General features: G+C 35.1%; 4 protein-coding genes across 7 annotated transcripts; 2 read left to right on the forward strand and 2 right to left on the reverse strand.

Annotated features, from left to right (window-relative positions):
* Positions 1–9408: 9408 nt before the first annotated feature.
* On the forward strand, positions 9409–12479 carry LOC111499792 (NAC domain-containing protein 104-like). 2 transcript variants are annotated; one of them, XM_023151483.1, is made up of 3 exons: positions 9409–9601; positions 10326–10612; positions 12284–12479. In XM_023151483.1, the coding sequence occupies exons 1-3, from the start codon at positions 9418–9420 to the stop codon at positions 12344–12346; spliced, it is 534 nt and encodes a 177-aa protein (XP_023007251.1). In that variant the 5' UTR covers positions 9409–9417; the 3' UTR covers positions 12347–12479. The 2 variants fall into 2 exon arrangements, with proteins under 2 accessions (XP_023007251.1, XP_023007250.1); XM_023151482.1 differs by lacking the exon at positions 12284–12479 and adding an exon at positions 11960–12148.
* A 3248-nt stretch (positions 12480–15727) lies between these two features.
* On the forward strand, positions 15728–16918 carry LOC111499487 (U-box domain-containing protein 26-like). Its single transcript, XM_023151049.1, has one exon. It carries the CDS (start codon positions 15728–15730, stop codon positions 16916–16918), a length of 1191 nt encoding a protein of 396 aa, XP_023006817.1.
* On the reverse strand, positions 16916–18872 carry LOC111499802. 2 transcript variants are annotated; one of them, XM_023151494.1, is made up of 3 exons: positions 18476–18872; positions 17202–17381; positions 16916–17126 (listed from the first exon to the last, which is right to left on the reverse strand). In XM_023151494.1, exons 1-3 carry the CDS (start codon positions 18632–18634, stop codon positions 17043–17045), a joined length of 423 nt encoding a protein of 140 aa, XP_023007262.1. In that variant the 5' UTR covers positions 18635–18872; the 3' UTR covers positions 16916–17042. The 2 variants fall into 2 exon arrangements, with proteins under 2 accessions (XP_023007262.1, XP_023007263.1); XM_023151495.1 differs by having other exon boundaries at positions 16916–17118; positions 17200–17381.
* A 618-nt stretch (positions 18873–19490) lies between these two features.
* On the reverse strand, positions 19491–24152 carry LOC111499789 (ras-related protein RABC1-like). Of its 2 annotated transcripts, XM_023151478.1 has the most exons (7): positions 23923–24152; positions 23569–23774; positions 22838–22906; positions 21811–21876; positions 21509–21630; positions 20083–20211; positions 19493–19783 (listed from the first exon to the last, which is right to left on the reverse strand). In XM_023151478.1, the coding sequence occupies exons 2-7, from the start codon at positions 23702–23704 to the stop codon at positions 19676–19678; spliced, it is 630 nt and encodes a 209-aa protein (XP_023007246.1). In that variant the 5' UTR covers positions 23705–23774; positions 23923–24152; the 3' UTR covers positions 19493–19675. The 2 variants fall into 2 exon arrangements, with proteins under 2 accessions (XP_023007247.1, XP_023007246.1); XM_023151479.1 differs by lacking the exons at positions 22838–22906; positions 23569–23774; positions 23923–24152 and adding an exon at positions 21967–22093 and having other exon boundaries at positions 19491–19783.
* Positions 24153–24187: the final 35 nt, after the last annotated feature.

A 24187-nucleotide genomic window follows, 5' to 3' on the forward strand; every position in this document is an offset into this window, starting at 1 on the left:
AGCCAAAAAAAAAAAAAAAAAAAAAAGCAAATGAGTGAGTATTAAAATAGTTAGTAAGCATTATACTTGTAGGCTCTCATCACATCTTTAACGTATCCACGGGTTTTTCTTTGGAATAGGAAGTTTGGTCCTAGCTTTTATTGCTATCTGAGCATCTGAGGCGTCTCATAGTTCCAAACAATTCTCTAGTCGGTTGCAGACCCACTATGGGTTTGAAGGAGGTGGTTCACCCATTTCTGGCGTTGTGGGTCTACTGGGCAATAAATTTCATCAATAAGGTGAATTACTTTTGTGTTCTTAGACTTAGGTAGCTTGTTTTGCTTATGCAATGAATGACCGAGACTTGAGTTGAGATGCTATCTTATAAAGTTATAATGAGACATTATGATGTTTTCTAGTCTAACTATCATCCATAGAAAGTTAGCTATCGGACTCTCTAACAAGATCATAAAATCACCCGCTGGCTACTAGATGAACCTAGATGGTTTATGTCCCTTCTTAGGGAAGGGTTTACAAAAGAATAATCGTTACTCACATTACTGTTTATTATTATTATATTATTATTATTATATTATAATAAATTTTGAAATTTGAATTCGATTGGGTTATTTTTTATTATTATTATAAATTTTAAAATTTGAATTCAATCATTACTCAGATTATTTTTTATTATTATATTTATAATAAATTTTAAAATTTAAATTTAACCAATATTACTTTTTTATTATTTTTATATTATAATAAATTTTGAATTTTTCATAATTTGGAAGTTACTTTCATGGGTTTTATTATTTTTATTATATTATTATTATATTATGATATTTAAAAAAAATAATAAAAATAATTTTGAAAACTTTCTTCACATTATTATTATTATTATTATTATTATTATTATTATTATTATTATTATTATTATTATTATTATTATTATTATTTATTTATTTATTTTTAATCGTCACCTTCTTTTTTTTTTCTTTTAACCCAATCCAATAGTAGATATTAATTTCTACCTTTTGCCACCTTATTTGAACTCATTTCTTCCTCATATTTTTTCAACAAAACTTCCATAATTCTTCGATCTTCAATCGAGTTTTCAATTTTATTTCTCTTCATTATATTCTTGAGAGATATTTTTTACTGTATTGTGAGGGGATAATTGTCTGTGCTCAACTTGTAAATCTACTCTTTTAAAGAATTGTAGTGTGTTCCTACAAAATTCCAATACTTAGTAACGGTTTAATCTTAAGTCTTAAAAATGATTGAGTTTGCTCTTGAACTCGTAAAAAGAGAGGTGTAGCAGTTGGACTCTGATTCGAAGGAAGAGTCAATAAATTTTTATTTAAATTCTCAACGGGCACTGAACGTGTGGAGTAGGTCGAGTTTGACCGAATCACCATAAAACTACGGTATTATATTTTTCTAACTCTTTCCAATTTAATTTTAAAATTATTATTGTGATTGATTGCATGTTCTAAGATTTTCATAATTGTTTATTGTTTTGTATTAATTATATCTCCTAGTTATTTCTAAAAAAGTTTGATAATTAGAAAAGTTAAGCATACTTAAATAATTCTATTGTTAAAACCCTATTCACCCCTCTAAGTTGTTATACCGATCCAACAATTGGTATCCGAGCGAGTTGCTCTTATAAATTTTTTTATATAAAATTATTGTTAGTGATTATGACAAACCTACATGTTAATAACTGCTTTAGTGAAGAACAATCAACTTCTAGGCCTTCTTGATAGAACAAATTAGACTTTGATAATGGTTAATAATCGTTATTCCTAGCTTTACACTATGGGTAATTTAAAATACTGATAATGGTTAATAAGATAGTTTAGTTATCATAAAAAAAATCAATTAATTAATTAATTTGAGATCAAGGTCAAAAAGCTAACATAAGTCAAACTCACTTTGATAGATACTTATGCAGAAGTAGATGGTATCAAGGAAGAGCTCTCTAGACCTTAAGAGAAGGCCATTAAGGAAATGATGAGAGCATACAAATAGGTTGCTTTTTAAGTAACTTTTAAGTCCCCCTTTCTTCTTTTCTTTTTTAGGTACCGATTGGTGCATAAGAGCGTTCGAGAGCTATACAATTATAGAGAAGGTCATTCTGGAGCGTTAATCCATTCTTGCATTGAGTCTTTTCTTTTTCGTTTTGTAATTGTACCTCAAACCCTCTTACTCATTTGTAATAAACTTGGATTTTATTTTGTATTTAATCTTAGTGTTGTTTATCTATTTTTATTTCGATCTAAATTTTATCCGATTTTCATCTTTCATTTTATTTTTATTTTACTTTTATTTACTTTTATCTTCATCTTAGTTACGGTATGAGATTCAAAGTCTCAAAAATTAAATCATGACGGGCATGAGCATAGTCAATAGTCATGCTTAGGAAGCACGTATACATGCCTACTTAATGGGTTCATGTAATATGTTTGAACTATAAGTAGAGAAATACTATGCATTCAACCCTACCTTTATTAATATCGAATTTGGACCGAATAATTCATAATAAAATATACAATTGACAGAAATTTGTTGATCGTTTATAAATATAATTGTCGGGTCAACAAAAAAAAAGAGAAAAAAAAATGACTTTTGCTAATTTGGCATGCGAACTCATTGTTTTTGCATAATTCATAACTTTAATTATAGTTGAAACATCGTTTATCATTAAATCTTATATTCTATGAATATTATTGTCTACCCTTTTGGTGAATTGGGATGAGTTAATTAAGAAAGCCCCAAAGATTGTGTTCTCCAATATCCAACAAACAGCCATCCAAAATTTCAATTTCACTTTTATGTTCTTTTCAAACCTAAAAGCATGCTACATCATGAATTTGTACTTCATATGTAACTAAGCTCCCCCTAACATTCATAGATGCTCAAATCAATTTAGATTTCGTTGTTCAATAGGTATGAATGCGTTTTTTCACGTTTTTTGTTTCTTCTTTTTCATCTAAATATGTTTCCGAACTTATGTATATAAAAATATATTTGTGATACTCAAGTAAATATACCCAATAACGGGTATATGATTGAATTGATTTGAGGTTTGAATGAGAGTGATTCTAAGGATAGGATGACTAAGAAAAGGTTAAAAAAACTCAAAGTTACTATTTATACTAACAAGGTGTGTACATTCATTTTTTAGTGGCTGGATAATAAGAATTCCAAAGTTACGCATAATTTTCTTGGAGGAATTTTGTGTTGGTAACCTCCTGAAAATTTTTCGAGGATGCATGTGAGTGAGAATAAAGTATGCTGCAAGAAGTTAAAAATGTGATCATATCGCAGGGAAATATTAGAGCCATCAAGGACAGATTTCAAATTTTGATTCGTGATCTGAATCATGGACATGAGGCGTTACAATATTAATAGATGATGATGATGAGAAGAGACTAAATTCACTAAACCTAATTAAAACTAAAGAACTTAAGCAAGTTAAATGTGAGATCCTACATCGGTGGAGAGAACGAACATTCTTTATAAGGGATGGAAACTTCTCATTAGCATATGAATTTTAAAAATCTTGAAGGGAAGCCCGAACGGAAAAGTCCTAAAAGAACAATATCTGCTAGCAGTCGACTTGAGCCATTACAAACGGTTTTAGAGCCATGGAGGGGGATTGACACTAGGCAGTGTGCCAGCGAGACGTTGGGCCCAGAAGGGGAGGGTGGATTGTGAGATCCCATGTCGGTTAGAGAGAGAGAGGAAAGAAGTATTTCTTTCCGAACCTTAGGGGAAAACTGAAAAAGGGGTTGGAGAAAATTTAAATTAAATTTGTTAAAGAGATAATTAATTTGAGGTGAAGATTCCCTATCTTTGTATCTTCATTATAATTCCTTTAATGACTTAGAGATACCTAAGTTATGGGCATGATATGAAACAAATTTGTAGGTTTGTGTAGGTGAAGAAAGATTCCCATTTTTATATACATCATTACAAGTTATATCATGAATTGGGAAATAAGTGAAGATATAATAAACTACAAAAGTCTTATACACAATTGATACTCATTTCAAACTACAACTTTGTCTATGTTGTCTATGTTGGGAAAAAGAGAGAGACAACCATGCTCTAGCTCTGTCTCTTTTTTTCTCCCCTTTTTTTGGAAGGGAATGGTTGTTAAAGAGCAATTATGCGAGCTAAGTGATCAAATAAGGGTGGTAAACATGGTGGAAGGGAAATTTTTAACACCTATTCTAGATCTCATATTGACCGAAGAGGGAAACGAAACATTTCTTACAAAGGTGTGGAAACCTCTTCCTAACATATACATTTTAAAATCATGAGGCTGATAACAATAAATAACAGACCAAAGCGAAAAATATTTGTTGACGGTGAGTTTTGGTTGTTACAATTGGTATCAGAGCCAGTTACCAAATGGTGCGAGACACTAGTTAGAGTAGGGTTAGACTCTCTACATAGGAGATACGTTTTAGAACCGTGAGTCTGACGACAATACGTAACAAACTAAAACAGACAATATCTTCTAGTGACTGTTATAAATGATATCAAAGTCAGATATCGGGCAGTGTGTCAATAGGGACATTGAGCTTCCAAAAGGGGTGGATTGTGAGATCCCACTTTGATTGGAGAACTATTTCTCCCTAATAGACACGTTTTAAAGGTCAGTTAGTTATAGGCTTAAATGATTATCCATTCATTTTTTTTTTTAATATCGAGGACTAGGATGTAATATTGAAATATTAATTATTATAAAAATGGTAAAATAATTTTATTTAACCATTCTCCAAAGTATTTACATGCAAAAATGTAGGGTATGTTATGAAATGCAAATTAAAGTGGTTTTTTCTTTTATTTTTGTTTTGGGATAAGCACGAAATGTCTCCCACTTGTGGGTGATATATATTTTAAATGCTTTTAGATATGACCTCTCAACTAAACCCATTTTAATGGAATCAATTTCTTAATTTCAACTTTAGTGAGTTGTAATGTAATGATGACTTCAACAAACCTTAATATTTATTTATCTTCAATTTTCACTTTCGACACGTTATATAATAAACTGAACTATATATATTACGCTCCGAATATTTTTTTTTTTTTTTGTAGTGTCAGTAACTCTATCTATCAAAATTTAATATAAATTTTTAGTCATTAGTTGTTATTCCGACATTATCCTATATATTTTCTCTCTGGGTCTTCGTCTTTTTCTTAATCTAAATCGAGTATACAAGTTTCATATTTTGATCTTAAAAAATAAAAATTTGTATTTTGGGTTGGCCTTTAAAGAGAGTTACAAGAAATATTAACTTGTTTTTGATAAAAAGAATATTAATCATACCCATTTTCAAACAATAATTATAAATAAGATTCTTGTCGATTTAGTTGGTGTTTTAGTTTCTAAAGTTTAGTTAAAGTAATAAAGAAAAAAGTAATCACGAGTAATTCAATTTGATCAGTGATATTGTGTCGGCACCAACTATACAATTGAAGATACAGAGAAAAACGACTTTTGAATTTTGGGTACGATTAGAAATTAATATGAATAATTTTTTGTTTAATTGCCAACAAAATGATGAGATGGGAGAATGAAAAATAGAAGAAATTGGGTTTGTATGGCAATGATTATGTATTTGATAAACAGTAATCTTGTGAGTGATTGATTTTAAGAGTGATTAGACATGACTCTATAAATGTCACCAACCATTATCTCAATATCATTAGAGTCAATCATAATAAGCTTTGTATTATACCTCTTAATTGATAGTTTTTAAATTGGAAATTGGTTTTGTAACATAAAATAAATAAACGTGGTTGAATCGATAGCATGTAATGTTTTTTTTATCAAGTCTCGGGTTAGACTTTGAACTATTCTTTGACCTAGTTGGTGGATACCATGAGAATTTCAGCCGATCATTAGAATTTATCCACGCGTAATTGTTCTGTGTTTGATTGAGTTTTATATCTTCGTCATTTTCTTCTGTTACTTAGGTTGAATATTTTCCCTCAACCATAATTGTCATTTGAAGATCAATGATTGCTACTGGTTTTGTTCGTCAATGTGTAGTTCGTTCGTCAGCCTCACTACTTATGTTCTTAGAAGTGGCTTCGTTTCGTGGTTGTGGAATGTAGTAGGGACAATCGCCTCAAGCTGCTCCGTTTTCCTCTCTTGATTGTTCGTTGGTTTTTTCGGTCAAGTATTTGGTGGTGAATTGTACTTTTTCCCTTTAATTGTCATGGTATGAAGGTGTTGTCCGTTGAGATCTATGTCGTAAAACCTTGTAATTAATTTTATTTTTCTTAATTTTTAATTATTTTATTTGTAATTTAATGTTATCCATTTGAAAATTCAAGGTTATCATAAGGCTGAATGTTTGTCTTGGTAACACTATTGATACGACTTAATCATTTATGTGGAAACATGTTTGTGGGATGAGTTTATATAAAACTAGACCATGAAATATTTAATCTCTCTTAATAAAATTATTAATTGAGAAGTTTAATATTTCATAAGATATCATATGCAGCTCGATCCTAATCTTGAGTAAGTTATGAACTCTTATGTGTAAGGATCGAGTCTCACCCTCTCACAAAGAGGTACTAAACTTATGGTTGGATCATATACAAATGGTCTATTAGAAAATCAGTCGTGCTTAAAGAGTAAAATGAACTTTTGACCTAGTTGTACTTACAAACAACTCAAGAATGACCGACTTGTAATAATTATATCAATAGACATTGTGATGTCCCACATTGGTTGGGGAGGAGAACAAACCACCATTTATAAGGGTGTGGAAACCTTCCCCTAGTAGAAGCGTTTTAAAGCCTTGAGAGGAAGCCCGAAAGGGAAAGCCCAAAAAGGACAATATCTGCTAGCAGTGGATTTGGGTTCTAACAAAAAAAAGAACGTCGAGACAACGTTGTCGAGGGGAGGTAGACCGCACGAAAATCGTGCAGGCAGTCGAGCGAAGAGGACGGATTCCGCGACCCAGACCGCTTGCACTTTTTTCCTTCTCCCGCGCCTCGACCCGAGACCCCTGCACACGCGTCGCTCTCTGATTGTGCCATGTGTCGCGACTCCCCTCGGCTTCGGCGACTTATTCGGCTCGGGAAACCTATTTTCAGCCCGTTTGGCATCGTTCCGACCCTTCCAATGGAACATTTTAAGGTCGTATTTCACAAATTCAAGTTGGGAATTAATTATATTTGTGAAATACTAACGAAAGTGACGAATGAACCAATAGGAACCAACCACCAACGGAAGCGTAGAACGATCACGAGGAGTTAGGAGCTTATGTTATATTCTAGGGAGTACTTCGGCTAAGGCCTACCAAGTAAGTGGCTCACCCGTCATAGGTTACGCGTTATTTGCTACTAACGAAAGTGACGAATGTACCAATAGAAACCAACCACCAACGGAAGCGTAGAACGATCACGAGGAGCTAGGAGCTTACGTTATATTCTAGGGAGTACTTCGGCTAAGGCCTACCAAGTAAGTGGCTCACCCGTCATAGGTTACGCGTTATTTGCTGTATGTTGGCACGTGCTCGTGGATTTGCACGTGTCATTAAATTGTATGCTAGTTTAATATGCTTAAGTACAAAATCATGTGAACGTGAATATATGTTATGTATGTTGCTTAGTTTGATGTGATATATTATGCATGTGACGATATGTGGTCCTTGAATGATTATGACATGTTTGTATGGAATATTTGAATGTAAATAGTATGAATTGTATGACATGAAATACGGTAAACTGCATGGAAACATAACCTTGTTAGGAATATGTATGATACGTAAAGAAATGAAAATGAGAATGACATGTAAGCATGAAACGTATCAGGGGGCTATGTTCATTAATGATAAATGTAGGACTAGTGGGAACCTCATGCATATTGTGTGTTCATGCGTTTGGGGGGATACCCCTATCTCATCACGAAGGTACGGACGCGTACATCCAATGGTAGAACAACGATCGTTATGCTTTGCATAGCGTTGCCATGACGGTTCTAGTTTTAACGGGTCCCGGCATAAGGGGCTCCCAGAGTATCCCCACCAGATAAGGACAGTGGCCCAGTGGTGTGCGAACTAGCTGGTGAGCCCATACTCGCACGTATGGGCTGTGTGTAGAGTATATGGTATATGTCCACGATTACCCGTTAGGATTGCACCGTAGAGAAAACGAAACGAAACAATAAGGTCCCATCATTTCAGTGCATGTGATTGTCGCATAACCCCAATAGGGGGTCACTTACTGAGTATTCTAGAAATACTCAAGCCTCGTGCTACTTTACTTTTGCAGATAAGAACAAGGCACCCATGTGACAACGACGGCGGCATCGTACCCTGGGACCGTGGCACATGCATAGGGTAGTTGTTTTTCCATTTCATAGTCTAGGTTGAATTCATTTTGCATCACTAGTATAGATTAGTATAGATTGAGTTGTATTTGCATAATAAACCATAGTGTAGAATTAAAACATTCATTTCATTTTTGGTTCCTTTTCCTTTATTTCAATAATATTTGTTTCTTTTTCCCTTGTAATCTTTTCTCTTTCACGAGGTAATAAAAGGCGAGTGCAAGTCGCATTTATGAACATGGTCCATTTAATGTATATTCCGCATTTCAAGGTATATTAATGACCTTAGAATAAAATAGGTAAAATTTTAGGGCGTTACAAATGGTATCAGAGTCAGTTACCGGACGATGTGCCAGCCTTCTCGCTGTTCCCCGAAGGGGGGTAGACACGAGACGGTGTGCCAGTAAGAACGCTGGCCCCAAAAGGGGGTGGATTTGAGGGTGGTCCCACATCGATTGAAGGAAGGAAAGAGTGCCAGCGAGAAAGCTGGGCCCCGAAGGGGGGTCGATTGTGATGTCCCAAATTGGTTGGGGAGGATAACAAACCACCATTTATAAGGGTGTGGAAACCTGCCCCTAGCAGACGCGTTTTAAAGTTTTGAGGGGAAGCCAGCTCAAAGAGGACAATATCTGCTAGCGGTGGATCTGGGTCGTTACAGATATGTCTGAATTTAAAAATAATTACGTATGGATAAACAAAATTAGACAAAATGATTAACCATTCATCAACGACTTTCCTTTATGTTTTTTTTGTCACATCTTAAAAATGGAATTACAAATGAAAATTCCCCATGATTAGCTCAATTAATGGCTCTACTTGAATCCAAATTTCTTAAACTTACCCACAACAACAATCCAGACTGGTTCTTCTTTTGTTGTGTGCCACTTTTACAATAAAACAAAAAAACAACACCACTTTTGTTTCCTTTCCAAAAGTGTGGGACAGGAAGCATGGTTGGATAAAATTGCATGTAAAAATCAAAAAACAAACACATATAACTTATCCTCTTATAAATAGACCAAATGGGCTGCAGAGATTCTCCATTAACTTAGCTGCCAAAACACTCTTAAATGGAAGCCAGCAGTGAAAATAGGTTCAATTTGTTGCCTCCTGGTCTCAGATTTTGCCCAACTGATGAAGACCTTGTGCTTCACTTTCTTTATCATAAGGCTTCTCTTGCCTCACCTCACCATTCTTCCAATTCCATCATTCCTCAGCTTCAACTTCATCTCTATAATCCTTGGCAATTCCATGGTAACATCTTTTTCTCTCTCTCTCTCTCAATTTACCCTAATTTTATGAGATCCCACGTTGATTAGAGAGAGCAACGAGTGTTAGCGAGGATGCTGGGCCCTAAAAAGATAGATTGTGAGATCCCACATCAATTGGAGAGGAGAACAAGTGCCAACGAGGATGTTGGGCCCTGAAAAGGGTAGATTGTGAGATCCCATATCAATTGTAGAGGAGAATGAGTGCAAACGAGGATGTTGGGCCATGAAGGGGGTAGATTATGAGATCCCACATCAATTAGAGAGAAGAACGAGTGCCAGCGAGGATGGTGAGCCTCGAAGAGGGTGGATTGTGAGATCCCACATCGGTTCGAGAGAGTGAAACAAAATATTTTTTATAAAATGTGGAAAGCTCTCCGTAGCATACGTGTTTTAAAAACTTTGAAGAGAAACTCAAGAGAAAACATCCTAAAGAAGACAATATTTGCTAGTGTTCAAGCGGTTACATCTACCATTATAGTAGAGTACAAAATTTTGAGGTTCGGTAATCAAAATTAGTATCCAAAACCAATAACATACGACAGAACGTGTTTAAAATGACTTTGTAAGCGTTTTTTAATACCTAAAAAGATATTCCGACCTATTGTTTAACGAACCATCATACTATAATGATAAAAATTAGGGAATATTTTAGTAAAGTTTGAACTTTTAAGGGTACTAAGAGTGAATTTAACTGGCGTTTTGGACAGGGAGAGCACTTTCAAATGGGGACATTCATTACTTTTTCAGCACAGTGGGAGAAAGCAAAGCAACAGAGAATGGATATTGGAAAGATGTTTTAATGGATGAGCCAATCCTGTGCAGTGCCACTGGGGACGAAGTGGGTATCAAAAAATATCATATTTTCTTTGTTGGTGAAGGAGATGACTCGCCAACGCCCATCCAAACCACCTGGGTTATGCAAGAATACCGCATTTATAGCTACCTTTTGGATACCCATGTCCACACTCCAGACACTCTACCAAAACAAGAATCAGTAAGTCAAACAAAACTCACCTATCTTTCAGTTCATCTTCATCTGTTCTTGTTCTTTCAATTTCTTATTTCTTGGTATCTTTTTTTCGTTTTTGTTAATTATATATTTGTAATGTTCCACGTCGGTTGGGAGGAGAATGGAACACCCTTTATAAAGATGTGGAAACCTCTCCATAGGAGATTGAGTTTTAAAAACCTTAAGGAGAAGCTCGAAAGAAAAACCCAAAGAGGACAATATGCCAGCTACAAATGGTATCAAAGCCAGATAGCGGGCAATGTGCCAGCTAGAAGGCTGTTCCCCGAAGGGAGTAGACAAGAGACGATGTGTCAGTTAAGACGCTAGACACCGAAGGGAGTAGATTTGGTGAGGTCCATATCAATTGGAAAAAGTAATGAGTGCCAGCGAGAACATCGAGCCCTTAAAGGGGACAATATCTGCTAGCGGTGGGCTTGAGCCGTTACAAATGGTATCAGAGCCAGACACCGGGCGATGTGCCAGCGAGAAGATTGTTCTCCGAAGGGGGGTAAACACGAGTCGGTGTACCAGTAAGGACGCTAGATCCCAAAGGGGTGGATTTGGTGGGGTCCATATCAATTGTAGAAAGGAATTGAGTGTCAACGAAGACGTTAGGCCTTGAAGGGAGTGGATTGCGATATCACACGTCGGTTGGAGAGGAGAATGAAACGTCTTTTATAAGGGTGTGGAAACCTCTCCCTAGCCGACGCGCTTTAAAAACTTTGAGAGAAACAACCCAAAAAAGACAATATCTATTGGTAGTGGGCTTGGACAGCTACAATATCTTTATATTTTTCTATGGTTTCTAGTTGGGTTTAGTTTGGTGAAATCTAAATTAGCATTCACTTAGATTTCTATTCACCAAAATTAGGATTCACTTTGATTTCTAAAATTTTAATGGTGTGGTTAATAGGTTTCTAAATACAATGTTATACAAAATTAAAAGTGGAAAGCTTTATTAGAAAGCTTTACCATTCAAAAACCTATTAGATAAGAGGTTTAGAGTTGAAAATTTTCTCGAACACTTCCAAATGTAGAGCATCTATTGACACAAAGTGGAACAAATAGACGAACTTGTAATTTAAATTATAAGCATAGTTCAAGTACAGACTATGGATTAAGAAATCAAATAATTTTTAACCTAAAAAAATTAAGATCGAGAAACAAAAACAAGAAATGAGGAACTGTTACAATAATGACTTTATTTTTTTTCAACTTTCAAACCTATGAAAGTGGTACTGGAAATATATGTTTGAACCAGTTGATTTATGTTCAGGTCGTTAGTTTATTTGAAATTAACATAAATTCTTATTATTGTTGTAATTTGAACAGGAGTTTGGACTATGGGTTATGTGTCGAGTTTTTGAAGCAAAAGACAATAGTGGGAGAAGTATCTTTAGTTATGAGGACAACGAAGATAATGAAAGTGAACTTTCATATTTGGATGAGATGTATTTGACGTTGGATGATATTTGAATCGATTATGAATATTTATTAAAGTTCTAATAGTTTTTTAATCTAACTTTATTATAAACAAATTCCCGTATATTTTAGTCTCTAACATAACAATTTAGTGTTATCGTAGGTACAAATTTAATTTAATCCATGTTAAGTTGTTAAATTGAAAACTCAAAGGAAAAATCATCTTTGTTTTAGGTTATCTTCGTGTTCGACGTCGCATACATTGATTTCTACTTTAGCCACCGTTATTTGGCGTGACCAATTCATCTCGTCTATTAGAAGCCCAACTTGAAGGTCGACGCTTGCCTCAACGTCAACCTTGGCCTTTTGTTGGTTGAGGATAGGAATTGACCTCAATGTGTATGATCCTTTTTTTTTTTTTTTTTTTAATAAAATAGAGACGTCGGTGCATGAATGACAGTCCTATTATGGACAAAAAAGTCTGTAAATATATTTCATAAACGATATCATGGTCTTAGACGTTAATAATAAATTCATTTACAAAAAAATATTATTATCAACAACGTATGATATGATAAGGAATTACTACAAGAGAAGTAAGATTCGGATTACCTTATTGATCGAATATCTCAAGGCAAGAACATTGTTTGAGATTCGAATCACTCCACAAGCAAGATCAATCACGTCTAGCTTGAATGATTCTTGTTGATCAAATATCTCAAGGCAAGAACACTTGTTTGAAATTCGAATCACTCCACAAGCAAGATTGATCTTGTCGAGCTTGAATGATTCTACATGCAACCTAAACTACATAGAATTGCAAATAAACTTAGTCATTGGCCAAAGAAAAGCACAAATGCTTCTTTTACTATATTTTCCAAGTCTCTTACACATACAAACATACATGGTTTTATATAGCCTTAAAATGAAACGATTAAAGACATTCCAACCGTTGTAACATTCATACTTAATGGTCATAATTAACTATTATGTAATTGTAACCTATAGTAAATAAAAAGTCTTAAAATACATAAATGAAATACAATAACTCTAAATTGTAATCTACCCAAAATTTATAACATAAAACTTCATTATTCTTCAATGTGGCAGGAATTGAAATATCTTTTGATGATTTCAACAATATTTTCTTCACATCTTCATTGAAGCATTTTGTATTATTGATGTCTCTTGGTTCATATCAACGTAGAGGAAAAATAGATAACATGAAGTTAAATAAAAAGAAGCAAGACCTTAAACTAATCTAAGGGCTTCTAAATCAAATATGAATGCAACTATTCCAACTTTGTTTCCATGGTCTCCATGACAGTACCGTCATCCGATAAGGGTGTCTCCCTTTTACAGAAAAAATGTAGCACGTGACTTGAGTATTTAAAAATACTTAGTAAGTAGCTCCACTATTTGGGTTGAAAAATGCAAATATATGCAATCACGTTGAGACCTTTCCTTTCATTATCTCATAGCCTAGTCTCACTTTTCAATCTAGGTCGATTGAATGTGCATTACTTTTGTACATGTAGCCCATGAATGCGCAAATGAACTCACTGGACTTAGCTTTCGACTAGTGTATACTTATGCGGCTGGAAAAGCCGTGGAGGGAAAGGAGTGCACATAATATCATGGTGTATACAATATTATAGCGTACTCATCTGTATTCATCATAAAGGAAAAATATCCTGATGCACCTGACACATAAAATGTATGAGGTCTCCATACTTTTAAATCATGACATATAATTAGACTATAGCTAGCTAGATACCGTGATGTTGACTATGCAGAATATCATGATACCCGAAAATCGAGCATCAAATATGTGTTCATGCTTGATTCAGAAACAATTTCGTGGTGTAGCCAAAAACAACCAACAATATCATTGATAACTAGAGAAGAAGAGTACAGAGCAACGGCTGGTGGTGCAACTCAGTAAAGTACATGGTTGAAACTCTGGATAGAAGATTGGCACCAGAAAATTGATTATTCAATACCATTTCATTGCGACAACCAATCTGCAATTCGCCTAGCAAAAAATCTGGTGTTTCATGTTAGAACCGAACATATGGAGGTCCGCTCAACATAGTGCAACCAATGAGGACTAGCTATGAGGTGAGTGTTAAAATATTCATCCACTGTATCTAAGTTTTCATCCCAACTTAATAAATACGAAGCACAGAGTGCAAGAGTAATTTTTAAAGAGCATCTTATTATATATACTCGATTGGGGTCAAAATTTAAAAACAAAATACAAAGGAGATTATAGGGTGTCCTCCAATGGAAAATCGAACCTCTTTGGGCTCAACCAAACCCATCGATTGTGCCTGGTTTTTGGTCCCCTATTTCATAAAAGATTCATTGGGCATTCAACCTCCTATGTGTTGGTCTCTTCCACATAGGATTAAACTTTTGATTTTGTGCTTCAACTTATTATTATGACTTTTAAAATTTTAAAATTAAGAAAAAATTATATAAAGTTAAAAAACAAAACTTAATAAAATATTTAAAAAGAGATAAAAATATAATTTAATATTATAGATGCATAAATTCATAATAAATCAAATTCAAAGCTTTGTTAGAATAGAAAAGATAATTATTAGTGTAATTTGAAGTCTTGAACTGGGCGACAAGATTGTGTTCAAAGATATTTTCTTTTTTGTTTTTTTTTTTTGGTAAATATAAATTATTGTTTTTGACTTCTTTTGTACATTGATCTTTCATATGTCTGTTTGTTGCTTGGATGTGTCTCTCTCTTCCTAAATCTTTTGGCCAAACTTAACCTAATCTTGAGGGAACATTAAACCTAAATTCGGATAAAGATTCAGCACTTGATGACCTTAGTATTACCCTACGACGTGGTCACGTTACCTATTCCTCGCTTCTTAAGAATCAAAACTATTTTCACAAAACAACACGTTCCAAGATGTTTTGTCTTCACTCACATACATCTTAGAAAAATTCTCAAAAGATCACCCAATATAATACTGTGAAGTTCCTATAATTGAAGAACAAAAAAGTAAGGTGCACTTTGTTCGTGTACCCTTCTTTTATTTATATCTCACAATTTGTACTAAAAGTCTATTTCTTCTAACAAAATTAATGTTATGATCAATAAACACAATTAATAAACTACCATATTTAATCAACTTCATTCATCACGTTATCGTCATCTTTGACCACTATATTATTATAAATAATAAATCTAATTAATTTGGAAAATAATTAAATTTATGGAGGAATATAGTTGTGTATTTTAGGATGGATTCTAAATGGGAACCTAAAAAATCTTATATGATTGGTCTCTCTCTGTTTCTCAAGGAATAAGACCCATATTTTTCCCTTGTTTTGCCCACTTTTTGTTATTTGTTTGCAAAGCTCACTTTGCTCATCTCACAAGGATAAGCCCTTTTTTGTCCCTCTCTCTTCTGATCCTATACTGACTCTCTGCTGTGATGTGTGTCAGTATGAACAGCATTAGCTCACAGCATATCAGTACTCTCTCTTTAGTAACTGACTGTGTAAGTCTGAACATTGCCTACTTTTCTTTCCCATCACCCTCTAAAAAAGCCCTTGAGAACTCTTCTATAATCCACTTCTCAAAGTTCGCCATATCTCTCTTTCTTATAGTCATACCCACTCTCTTGTTTCCCTCCCTGTTGTTGGTTTATCATGAAAGAAGCTCAGGAGACCATCCCTCACTTGTTTAGATGTCCAATAAGTTTGGATTTGTTGAAAGATCCTGTGACCCTTTGCACGGGACACACTTATGAAAGATCAAGCATTCAGAAATGGTTGGCCTCTGGCAATCTCACATGTCCTGTAACAATGCAGAGGCTGCATGACCCTTCTTTTGTTCCTAACAACACTCTTCGCCATTTGATTACTCAGTGGCTGCAGATGAGTGACCAAATCAACCCTCACTGCGTTTCTGCTATTGATTCTATGTCTGCTTTGAGAAGCAAACTTGAATCTGATGAGTTTTCTTTTCAATACAAGATTCAAGTTCTCCAAAGAGTGAAGATTGTATACGATGAGTCCCCTTGTAATTCTTGTTTGATCCAATTTGGGTTCTTGTCAGTGCTCTTGGAGTTGGTTTTTGGTCAAACAGAAGCTAAACTATCTCAAGAGTATCAGGAATTTGTAGAGCAAGCCCTTGGTTTTGTGGTTACTGTGGTCTCTCTTGATCAGATACAGTCCCTAAATGTGTTAATGGAGGAGTCTAAACTATCGAGGTTCTTGGTTTTGTTCAGCCATGGCACTGCCATGGTCAAGATCAGTTTGTGTCATCTGGTTGAGGCAATTTCATCTTCAGTTCAGGCTAAAGATCTAAGTGCTTTGCTAGGAAGCAGCACCGAGCTTTTGCACGAAATCGTGCAACTTCTACATCATAATTCAGAGGTCTCCGATGCTGCAACCAAGGCCATATGGTCACTAAGTAAATTGGAACAAAACATAGACAATTTGGTTGCGGAAGGTGCGGTTAGTGGGCTTATTACATACATTTTCAACGCACAACAGCGAGAAAGAAGCTCTATACGAGTGGGATTGGCAGCAATTGAGAAACTTTTGGTGATAAGAAGAGCAAAAGAGGAAGTGATGAATAATCCAAACGGGGTAAACGCTATTGTGAAGATGGTTTTTAGAGTGTCAGATCATGGAGGTAGTGAAAGTGCTGTTAGTTCACTTATAAGTTTATGTTATGATTCGGTAGAAGCAAGAGAAGAGGCCATTAAAGATGGTGTTTTGAGTCAATTGCTTCTGCTTCTGCAAAGTCAGTGCAATGCAATGACCAAAACAAATGCAAGAGTCCTGCTCAAGCTTCTTAGATCCAAATGGGTTGAGGACAAAAGAAAACTATAAGGTGTAATAATGATATTATATCCCTCACAGCCTTGATGGGGCCGTCCGTTTGTTTTCTTCTTTTGCTTTACATTATATAGCCTGCAAAATCTATTAGGATACATCGTCAAATCATTAAAGCAGATTAGATTGAGTGAACCTGAAGCAGAATCACAGCCGTTGATGATGTGTGGATCAAGTCTCCAATGCCAAATAACAGCCTGAACATGTCATAATACACCTGATTAACAATCATGACAAGTTTCAGCTCAAAAATAGTATCAGCAATTGCAAAGACTTACATGTGATCTAGAAAGACAGGGGGGCAGGGCACATGGTTGATGGCCCACTCAGTTTGCTGGAAGCACTTCCTGCTTGGCCTGTCAGCAATGGCATTTTGCTTGAATGAAAGCACATCAGACCCAGCATCTTTCTCCAATTGTTGGAATTGCAGCTCCGACAGGTACTTGTGATGGGACTTTTCCTTGCCAATACAAACATCAGAACAGTAAATAATTGAAAAGGCTGTGGTTTTACAAACCAAAAGTTACTTGAAGCAAAAACTTTGCTGTGAACTTTCTTGAAAAAGTAGGGGAAATTGCATGAATGAAAGAATTCTATGAACACCCGAATCGTCGTAAAAGAGCAATTTCTATTTATATGAGGACCCACAAAAGACCTACAAGAACTTTAGAACAATTTTGGTCTCGCCATTAGAAAGTTAATGCACAAGTATAAAATCAGTGCATTGTCACCTTTTTAAACGGTGACTTCCATTTTCTAAGTAGTAGGAATCAATCAACATTTAAGATAAAAGGAGGACAAATTTGAAGCCTCCATTATCCAGCCGAGTGCTAAAAAATTTGTCCACTTACAGAGCTTTTTATGCATACAAATTCTTATAGATGTCTAAGAAAGTGTACAGAACTGTTGCAATGAACTAATCAAACTAGGAGGGAGGTCAGTGCTTTGTTTCTTTCACATATGAGAGATATTCACATAATGAGAATCAAGCAAAGTGATAATGGTGAATTGATTTTCAGCCAGCAATGGAGCATGTTTATCCACGCATAAAGCTGCATCCATTGCCGCATGCTCTTCTGCAAAACAATATACGACACAGTACTGCACATGATTCATTATGGCCACATAGCTTTGCGTGCAAAATGTTAAGAGAAACCATAAAGGTAGGATACGCATCAGTGATTTCTTGATAGTTAGATTTACTCTTGATTTGACCAAATTCTTTATTATATCATTTATATTGGAAGAAAGCCATTTGCAATCTGATAATGTTCGTTATATAAGTTTAATAAACGTTATATCTAAAATTAGATGGTTCTGAAGAATGGAAACTTCGGCTAAGCATCAATTTACAGAACTGTGAACTTCTATTTTAGAATAAAGAATCAACTACGACTGAACATTGTTTTTAAAAGTTAAATTAATTTACAAATCCAAAGTCCTCAATCGGAATTGTTGCAACTGAATCACTACAAAAACATAATTGCACGATAGTTAAAATTGAAAAAAACAGAATTCGTTTACGCAGCACAAATGTACAGAATTAGTGCGAACCACAGTGAAGCAGAGAAGAGTTTGATTGAAATCGCCAAGAGCTTGCAACTCCCTGCCTCTATCAAGAAGCTCCACGGGTTCCGATACTCCTCGAAAAAATGGCAACACTCGCTTCTCTCTCGCAGAAGAACTCACAGGGTCAAAGTTGTCTGCAAGCATCGCAAGATCTCGGTTGAATCGGATGGAGTGGGCAAGGGGAGGGAGAAGAGCAACAAACGTCTGGTCGGTAATCGATAATGGTCAGAAAATGAGAGTGCCTTTGAAGGCTTAGGGTTAGGATTTGTTGAAGGATCATGAGAGGAAGAAGAAGGAAATGGAAGATGGTGAATCAGTACTCTTGCATTTGCAGAACCCATTTCCATTGGTTTTGGTGGAATCAGTACTTTTTCAGCCTTATTTTCATATTTCCCCTAATAAAATAATAAATTGGCTAAATATATGATATGTTTGATGTTTCGGCTTAATGCATAACCTCCATATATGCATCAAAAGTTATGGTAAAATGATATGATATGATATAAAAGAAAAGTAGGAGAGGTTGTATATTGCAATGAAAGAAAATGTTGGGACCTTATGCATCTGTGTTCATGTATTGGAGAATATCTTTTTTTTTTTTATGATGATATGGACACTTATGCTAGCCCGACCAAGAAAGGGACCCAAGAGATGTGTGAACTGAATGGTGGACCCGACCAAGAAAGGGGCCCAAGAGATGTGTGAACTGAATGGTGGATCCATACTCAAACACGTAGACTGTGTGTAGAATAGTAAACACGTATCCAATTACTTGCTTAGGATAGCCACTTAAGGGAATATATTGATATTATAAGTCTCACTCATGATTATATGTGCTTCAATCTAACCCAATAGCGAAGTCACTTATTGATCGCAATTTAAGAGACCATGGCACATGCATAACCTTACATATATTTATGTGTATATATATATATATATATTTAAATGATCTTAATCAAGATAGTCTTACTATAAAGAATTAAAACAAGAAACACAGAAATCATGAAATCTTATATTTCCAATTTTGAACTTTTGCCTGTACAAGAAAGAAAGCCAGCACCAAGAAAGACCCCATTCAATTTGTAACAGAATTTGTGAGAGATATTATAATAAAACTGTAACACCATGCTTTTCTATTATAGTTTTACAATAACTTGGGAAAATAAGCAGCAAATGAATCAAATTTCAGCAACAACTGCTTGTGGATGCATCAAGCTGTGGAGGCTTTTCCTTGAAGATGTTCTTTCTCACTCCTTTGGACCCTTCAGATAAAAGGCTCGGCGTCTCGAGAATCTGCATATAAGACTCGATATTATCGCGTTTAATCGTCCATGCAGAATTCAGTTTAAGTTCAGAATGTGGGGAGGATACCCTTCTTAAAACATGACTTTACAAGAGTTTTTAAAAATCTCATGGATGTCTTAATTTATTTATGAATCTACCAGCAACGTGACCGCCTTTTTTCTTTCGAAAAATATCAGACATGATTGTTACGACGGAGAAATAACACGTTCCAGATAGTTACTAACCAATTATGAATCCCTTGCCCAGAAGATGAATTAAAAGTGGTGGTACTAAACTGATATTCTTACCTTTAGAACAAGTTCTTCAAAGCACTGTTGTACATTGACTCGAGTTTTGGCACTGCATTCGATAAAAAGACAACCGTGTTCCCTGGCCAGCTCAATTCCCTCTTTCTTTGTTACTGTTCTATAACTTTCCTGAAAAAGATTAAGTTAGATGCAAACAATGAAGAACAATATGAGAAGTGATTACAAGAATTCCTACACCAAGAAAAGCTAACAAAAACAAAAATAAGGTCAGAACTGAGTCTGAATCCCTAACCAGGTTAAGCCATAGAATTTTCTTCTCCTTAGTAATTAAGAAATCAATTGAATTCATAATTAGGAACTAAAACGAAATTCAGAATGTTCAATATTGCCGTTTAAGTTTGCAATAAGAGAAGATATTACATGGATTTGAAAAGGAAAAAAAGATATTGCCCTATTTTACCAACTGAATTCAATTTTTTTCCCCATTAAGATATAAAAACTAAGATGAAGTATCTAATGGCAAATCATAAATCTTTTAAAAAAAATAGAACACATTTCGAAAGCTAAATTATTGTTCCAATCAAACTTCAAATTTATTTGGAACTGGATTTAAAATCTCGAGTTCATGCATTCCAAGCTTTGTTAGACCTCTAATACTATGTCTATACAAGGAAGGAAAAATGGAGATTGTATCACTTATGACAGATAGTTAGGTTACGAGTTTGGCTTAGTTTGTAAGAGGGAAGTGAGCTTGGGAATATGTACATCAGGACAGGTTTTGCGCATGAAGATGAGCCAGCCCTCTCGAATAGGCTAGATTAAGTGTCTTGACACTCTTCTAAGCTTTCTAATAGTAAATAATAGCTTGGTTACCCAATCATATGGATAATCCTTGCTGATTCATAACTCAATCAGTTCTTAAATTATCAACATGTTATTGATAGTTAACTTGAAATTGTAACGGCCCAAGCCCACCGCTAGCAGATATTGTCATTTTTTGGGCTTAACCTTTCGAGATTCCCCTTAAGATTTTTAAACGCATCTGCTAGAGAGAGGTTTCCACACCCTTACAAGGAATGCTTCGTTCCCCTCTCCAACCGATGTGGGATCTCATAATCCACCCCCCTTGGGAGCCGAACGTCCTCGCTGGCACACCGCCCGGTGTTTGGTCCTGATACCATTTGTAACAGCTCAAGCCCACCACTAGCAAATATTGTCCTCTTTGGATTTTCCCTTTCGAGCTTCCCCCTTAAGGTTTTAAAACACGTCTGCTAGGGAAAGGTTTCTACACTCTTACAAGAAATGCTTCATTCCCCTCTTCAACCGAGGTGGGATCTCATAGAAATTTTCTTTGCCATGTGAATTTCAATTCACCATTTGGTCAATTAATCAACATCTACACAATTGTTACAGTAACCTGCCTCAAGCGTATGGATAATTTCAAATAGAAGTTGAAGATGCATACCTTATCAACTTTGTTTCCAACAAGCATCTTGATGCAATCTGGATTTGTTGAATATAAGTCTATTTCCCTCGCCCATACCTCAGTCAGGTTTGTAAATGTCTCTCTCCGCGTTACGTCATAAACTGTCACAGTTGACCTTCTATGTCATAATCAAGACAAGACAAAACAATTGAAAAATATTGGCAGAAGAACAAGCAAGCAACTTACAATTTCATAAAATCATGTATTATGTTTAAACTAAGCATATGTAAGATATATACTTAGTTAGGAACAATCACATAAAAAGAGGAATTAGAACACACCCATAATGATCCCTTGGGCACCTCTGTAGTATGAACTAGTCAATGTTCTGAATCTCTCCTGCCCAGCTGTATGATTGAATATTGAGTTAGTGGTAAACTAGATTTCTTTCATGCAAATTCAGTACAAGAAACATATAAGAATTAATGTTCTAGTACCATCGAAAAAGTCACGGCTAATGAACAAGAACGACCATATCATCTTTATAATTGACAGCACTAGAACCATTAGACAACAATTGAGAATTAGAATAAGCCTGACCATTTGAGCAATTCTTTAGTCTGTTAAATCAATATTCAAATTTGATTCAAACATAATTATGAACAAGTTTATAGTCTAGATGAAATAGCTCTAGTAGGCTGCAGGTTCAACAAAGCTTTACATGAACATGCAGAGTTCATTCATGTTGAATTGAACTATAAAGCAGAACCACATCATATTTATGGTCAATGTTAACAAGCATTTTCACCATCTAGATTTATTTTTTGATTAATTAAATTTATTACGGTCATCCATTCATTTAATGCCTCATAGTATGGATCACTACCACTCTGGGACTAGGGAGATCCCCTAGACATCCTGTTTCCGTGCCTCTCCTCCTTCTCCCCCCTAAACAGATTATCAAAGAAAAAGGCCCCACTTCCATTGGGGCCCCATTCTAACTTCTACAGTCGACACAACAGAAAAATATGTTCCAGCACTCATCGAGTTCATGATAAGGGCGTGTAAGTAAAAAATCAACTTTTGTGCTACTGAACAAAAAACAAGATGTGCAAATGCACAGGCCTCAATGTATTTATACTTTAGAATACTGTACACCTGCCTGCCTATTCTTAGCAGCCATATTACTTGTGCAATATCTTCTGGTAAATTAATCATATTATATATCCGTTCCGTGCTTCTTTGCAAAAACAAATACCTTTAACATGTGTGAGAAATAGAACAGATGCTCTCTCAAGAAAGAAAATGCAGGAAGACGAAAGAACAGAAGAATGCTACGAAAATTATGACATGGACAAACTTAATTACCTGTATCCCAAATTGCAAGTTTCAGCTTCTTACCCCCAGCAGTAACATACTTTACCTTAAAATCGACGCCTACGCATAAAAAATAACAATCATTTGGCTATCCTGCCATCACAGGGCACAGATTATGTAGCAATTCAACTCTAAATGACCAGTGATAATTGAGCTGCTAGAAAGGATACAGTGCATACTCTTTTAACAAAGAACATTCATTGATGTTTGAAAAGTTGCAAACTAGAAAACAGAACATATTACAATTAGCCATTGTCATAGTACTATAAAGCTATTTCAATAAAAACGAATTAAGAATACAAAGGAATAAGAACTAACCTTACATTACTCGGAAACAATGATTTTCCATTAGACATTGATATACAAATTAGCTCTTTATGACTTCTCATATTTAGCTTTCCAGATATGATTAAAGCTAAATTCCTTAAACTGTCCTAAAAAATGACACACAAACTTGATCATCTTAGAGCTTCATTCTGCTCTTGTTCCTTTTTCTTAACATTGGTCCTCTAAATTTTCGCTTCCATTTCATTTTTTTGTTTTCAATCTCAACTCCTCCATGCAGAAGGTGGAGTGAAACTTCAGCATTAGCAGCATTTCAAGATCTATCGACATTGTTCTTAAAAATGATAAACCAATTTGTCACCGCTCATTTTCAACAAAATGAATAAGATCCCACAAAATCAAAAGGCAGAAGTGCAAAATAACTCTTAAGAACTGACCGATTGTAGGTGAGAGATCCTCGAAGCTATCGGAAGTGAAACTCAACAGCAGACTACTTTTCCCAACCCCCGAATCCCCAATCATCAACAATTTGAACAAGTAATCAAACTCGATTTGATTCGACGTCGAATCCATCGAATCCGCCCTCCAACGGGTCCAACTCAATCAACAATTTTCAAAATAAGATCGCTTCCAGATCACGTACCTAAACAAATCAAATAAAACCCAAACTCAGCGGATTCGTATAAATCAAACAGCATATGAAAAGGGCAGTATCGGTGCCAGAAACAGATTTGAACAAATCACAACCAAATTACACATAGCATGACGTTAAAACGGATCAGATTTAATACCCAAATGCCACAATCTAATAGAAATTGATGAAGCGTCCAGTGAGGATGAAAAAAGAAACAAAGAATTTGGAGACCTCCCTGATCTTGGTTTCGTTTCTATTATTTGTGGTGGTGAAGGTTATCGATTAAGAAAATGGAACTTCGATTGAAAATGCCAACCCGTGCCGAGCCCGCCCTTAACTCGGGAGTCAACTCAGGCTGATCGATTGATTGGGATGGAGGCAACCACAAAAAAAAAAAAAAAAAAAAAAAAAAAAAAAGTTTT

Source organism: Cucurbita maxima, unplaced genomic scaffold (genome assembly GCF_002738345.1).
Source record: "Cucurbita maxima cultivar Rimu unplaced genomic scaffold, Cmax_1.0 Cma_Scf00027, whole genome shotgun sequence".
Lineage (NCBI taxonomy): Eukaryota > Viridiplantae > Streptophyta > Magnoliopsida > Cucurbitales > Cucurbitaceae > Cucurbita > Cucurbita maxima.